The sequence below is a fragment of the Vicia villosa genome, unplaced genomic scaffold (genome assembly GCF_029867415.1).
Source record: "Vicia villosa cultivar HV-30 ecotype Madison, WI unplaced genomic scaffold, Vvil1.0 ctg.000368F_1_1, whole genome shotgun sequence".
Classification (NCBI taxonomy): domain Eukaryota; kingdom Viridiplantae; phylum Streptophyta; class Magnoliopsida; order Fabales; family Fabaceae; genus Vicia; species Vicia villosa.
In genome coordinates, this window is record NW_026705169.1 from 334,937 (window position 1) to 338,988 (window position 4,052).

The following is a 4,052-nucleotide window of genomic DNA, read 5'->3' on the forward strand; positions in this document are numbered from 1 at the left end:
TGGACCAGGTATGATATTGAACCGGTGAGAATTGGCCAAAACCGGTCAAAGCCGGAAAAAACCGGTGAATCGACAGTTTTAGAAAACCGGTGGTTAAAATGCATGTTCTTTTTTTCCGCACAAAACGACGTTATTTTCATGATTTTTTTTAAATATAACTAAAATATAATATAATTAGACTTTATTCAAACATTATTTGGAACAACTTTTTCCCTTCTTGAAATTATACCTAATTTAAAATTTATTTAAATTTACATTTTGTATTATTTTGTCGTGAGCATGATTATACTTAGAATTTCAATGTAAAGAATAAACATGTGAAATTATAAAATTATAAAATTTTGTGAGTGTTGTGATATTTTTTAGAGACTAAGTCATCTGGTTCGATCAATTTAATAAATATATAGTATTGAACCGGTTTATTCAACCGAGTTATCCGTTTTAATCTTATTTAGTCATGCGGTTCAACCAGTGACCTAGAGGTTAAACCAATGAACCAGTGACCCAGTACCCTAACCAGTTTGATGACCGATCCGATTTTTAAAACACCAAATATTTTCATTTATTTCCATGTGTCAAACATGCAAATGAGACCATTTGTTATAAATAAATATTAGCCTCTAGAACAGAAATTTCATTTATTTCGAAATACTAGTTCATAAGATGCTAATACATACTCTCAAAATTTACAATCTTCAAAACAATGAGGATAATTTATGTCACTCAATTTTAATTCACGCAATATTTTTATACTAGTTCTGGGTCATTTTCCTTTTATGTAGTTGCATTTCACTAGTAGTAGTCGTAATTCTATTTGAACAATCCATCAGTATCAAATATTTGGAACAAAAAATATGTTAACTTAAAATCAAAAAGATTTAACTCGAATCTAAGTTGCTTGTCGAGTCTGAGTCTATTTGTTGATAAATTTCTTTTGTAGTCTTTTAGGATTTCGTCCTAAGTGTGTCATCTCCATATTATATTCACAAACTAATATACTCTAAATACCAATAAAAGTAACCATGTATTAATGACTAAAACTGTACAAATCAACATGCGTATTCAATCATTTCAATAATTGAATTGAATTGCTCTCCATACTCAAAATTCTTTAAAACAATTATAGTACTAGTAGTTGATTTGTCATGAACCAGTATATGATCTTGTTCTTCTACTTATCTCTTTCTCTAGCTCTTCTAGTCCTCCTACCTCTTCAACTTCCTGCACATATTTTGTCACACCGAATGTTATTGGCAACCACAAAAACCGTCCAAATTTGGCTACAATCACATGATAATGTAATGGATTAACAACTCATTGGATCTCGTTATCTCTCAAAGTGTTGTGTGATGAGACACCGCCGCTGGAATCCAGACGAAATTGAAAAAACTCTACTTCTAAGGCAATGTGTGTCACATCTCCAACTTATAAGATACAAGAAACATGGCCAAAAGAACGCTATGGTGAATAATCGTACTATAGAAGAAGACGATTATGATGAAGAGAACCAAACCAATCTATCTCATATGATGAAGGAAATGGGATTAAGAAAAGATGTTTTAACTACCTTACATGTCCTAAGATTCACCAAAGTCTGCAAAACAAAGATGTGGTCGCTGCTTCGGTTCCTCGTCTTCACTCAGACACAAAGGATTCTATGACTCTAATTGGTGCTATAAGTCAAGTGCTCTCTATGTATCTAATCTATAACATTTTTTTGTTGACTATTCCAAAGTATTCCTAAGGCTTATGAGATGAATTATCAAGTCGCTGGTATTTTTTTTTTCAATTCTAAAATAATTAAATGAACATCTGAAAAAGCCTAGGAAAATCGAATACGAATATGGCTGACCTTTGGGCCTAAAAAGAGCCCGTATGGCACCCCTTTGAATTTGTCCGAATGATGGAGCTGCAAACAAACAAACAAAATCAAAGTCAGAAATCAGATCCTATAATCAGCACTATTCAAGCAATGATTAATATTAAAACAACAGTTAATTAGTAATTAATTACTTGGTGAGCAGCAGCAACTCTTGTGAAGTAAGGTACATTAGCAATAGGACCCACAGGGAATCTCTTATGAACCAATCCATCATGGACAAACATGTAGGCAATCCCAAACACCGTAATCCCAAGACCCTACTCCAAAGATAAGGGTGTCATTTTCACTAAACAGATCCTAATGAAACCGTTAATTAAGGGATTAAAAAAGTAGATTATGAAAGATAAACTCACTGCACCAAAACAGAGTCCCGGAACCAATCCCTTGTTGAAAAAACCATATGAGAGAAGAGCAATTGCAGGAACCGCGTTAATTATTGCAAAAACATCATTAAGCTCAAATGGACCTTCTCTTGGTCGATGATGTGACTGCAAAAAAATTCAAATTCATCTTTGATTCAGTACTAATAATTAGATGCTATCATACCAGTACTAATACCAGTACTAATTAAGTAGTACTAAGATGAGTAAAGTGAACATAGGTTGAAACATGGCATGTGAAAATAGAGAGAAAAGGGGGAGATTAGACCTCATGCATGTGCCACAAGGAAGCATGCCATAGAACCTCATGAGCCCATCTTGCCCAAAACTCCATACCCACCTGAAAAATCAAACATACCCAATTGAAATCAACATCCAAAACTGCACAATTTAGTTTTCAATTGTTGAATTGAAAAACAATCCAGACTTACAGCAGCACCCACTGAGAGGGCAAATGTGCCAAACATTTCAGACCAAGGAACTTCTCCACTACCCTATTCAAAAACCAATGTTAAAATGAATGTTTTAATTGAAAGTAAATTAGAAAGAGTCATCATCATCATCTAAGTTTGAGAAATTTAGGTACCTCCATTTGCCATGAAAATCTATAATAAACCGCTAATATTGCCATAGAGGTAACACCAAAGCTAGACATTACAGCGGCAACAAGGTAAGTGGACCTTTGAGACTTCTTTCTTGCCATTTTTTGTGATACTGACAATTGACGCAATTGAGGGTTGGGTTTATTATTGGAAAGTTCTGTTTTTTCTTCTGTGTTGATCTGGGTTGTGTGTTTTGGATCCTCCATTAGAACACAAACGGTAAAGGGCGTTATTCTTGATTTTCTTTGGGTTTTAAGGAGTGTTTTATGACGAAAGCTTGTTAAGGGGGTGAAGAATAGTGTTGAGGTTGTTTTAGGGGACGAGGTTTGGAGGAGATTGTAGGGCTTTAAGGTTGTGGCGGTGGAAAGTTCTGCCGCCATGGAAATGGAAGGTTAGTGCTAGGACAATACTAGTGTTGTTTTCTTGAGAGAGAGAGAGAAGAGAAGAAGGTTGGAGTGAATATAAACCACAACTTTGTGGAGTGTGAGAGCTGAGTGTGAAACAACAAAAGAATGAAATGAAATAGAAGTGGAGTGATGGTCGGTATATTTTAAATACAAAAACTACATAGAAACTAGTGGAAAAATTTAAGATATTTTAAAATGAGAAACTATTTTAAAACTCAAAATTTGATGAAAATAATAAGTAAAAGAAAATGATAAATAATTCAAACTATGAAATTTTAATGTGTTTTATGACATGCCATTTAATTTCATCACATTTCATTAATTCAAAATAAAATTTTATGCAATAATTTATTTGAATTAATTTATATAAAAAGATAATAAATTAATAAAAATAAATTACTATAAGTTTGTGAGAAAATGTCAAACTTAATTACTCTGTTATTGGATCAGAAATGAAATGAGAGTATGTAACTACAAAGAATTATTGTGGATCACAACTTCGATGTATGTGATGGAGAGGAGGTTAACTTGCAAGGTTAACAATTCAACGCTCAAGTTAATATATGAATGGGAACAAGAAGAGTGACTGAAAATTGGATTTGAATTTGTGTACTTAAAATTGACATTATATGTACAACAATCTATTATCTGTTAGGCGTATAATGCGAAGATCCGTTGGATGAATATGAGATTTGGATCACTTGTATTCGTTTGTACGGTAGCTCTCATGTACTAAGAAGGTTCTACACGAATTGTAATTCTTTCGGAGTGGTCGGTCGAG

The 4,052-nt window shown here is 33.3% G+C and overlaps 1 protein-coding gene across 1 annotated transcript; it reads right to left on the reverse strand.

Moving 5' to 3' along the window:
* Window positions 1-1,001: 1,001 nt before the first annotated feature.
* LOC131627554 (beta-carotene hydroxylase 2, chloroplastic-like) lies at window positions 1,002-3,369 on the reverse strand. Its single transcript, XM_058898396.1, has 7 exons — window positions 2,849-3,369; window positions 2,694-2,756; window positions 2,531-2,602; window positions 2,236-2,370; window positions 2,014-2,139; window positions 1,853-1,909; window positions 1,002-1,221 (listed from the first exon to the last, which is right to left on the reverse strand). The coding sequence occupies exons 1-7, from the start codon at window positions 3,242-3,244 to the stop codon at window positions 1,144-1,146; spliced, it is 927 nt and encodes a 308-aa protein (XP_058754379.1). The 5' UTR covers window positions 3,245-3,369; the 3' UTR covers window positions 1,002-1,143.
* Between the last annotated feature and the right edge of the window lie 683 nt (window positions 3,370-4,052).

Bases quoted from the DNA above. Each gene is read 5' to 3' on its own strand.
- LOC131627554 (XM_058898396.1), bottom strand. From the start codon at position 3,244: ATGGCGGCAGAACTTTCCACCGCCACAACCTTAAAGCCCTACAATCTC. The intron at 2,140-2,235 runs GTGAGTTTATCT...TCTTTGGAGTAG, and splicing joins CGGGACTCTGTTTTGGTGCA to GGTCTTGGGATTACGGTGTT. The intron at 1,910-2,013 runs GTAATTAATTAC...GTTTGTTTGCAG, and splicing joins GAGTTGCTGCTGCTCACCAA to CTCCATCATTCGGACAAATT.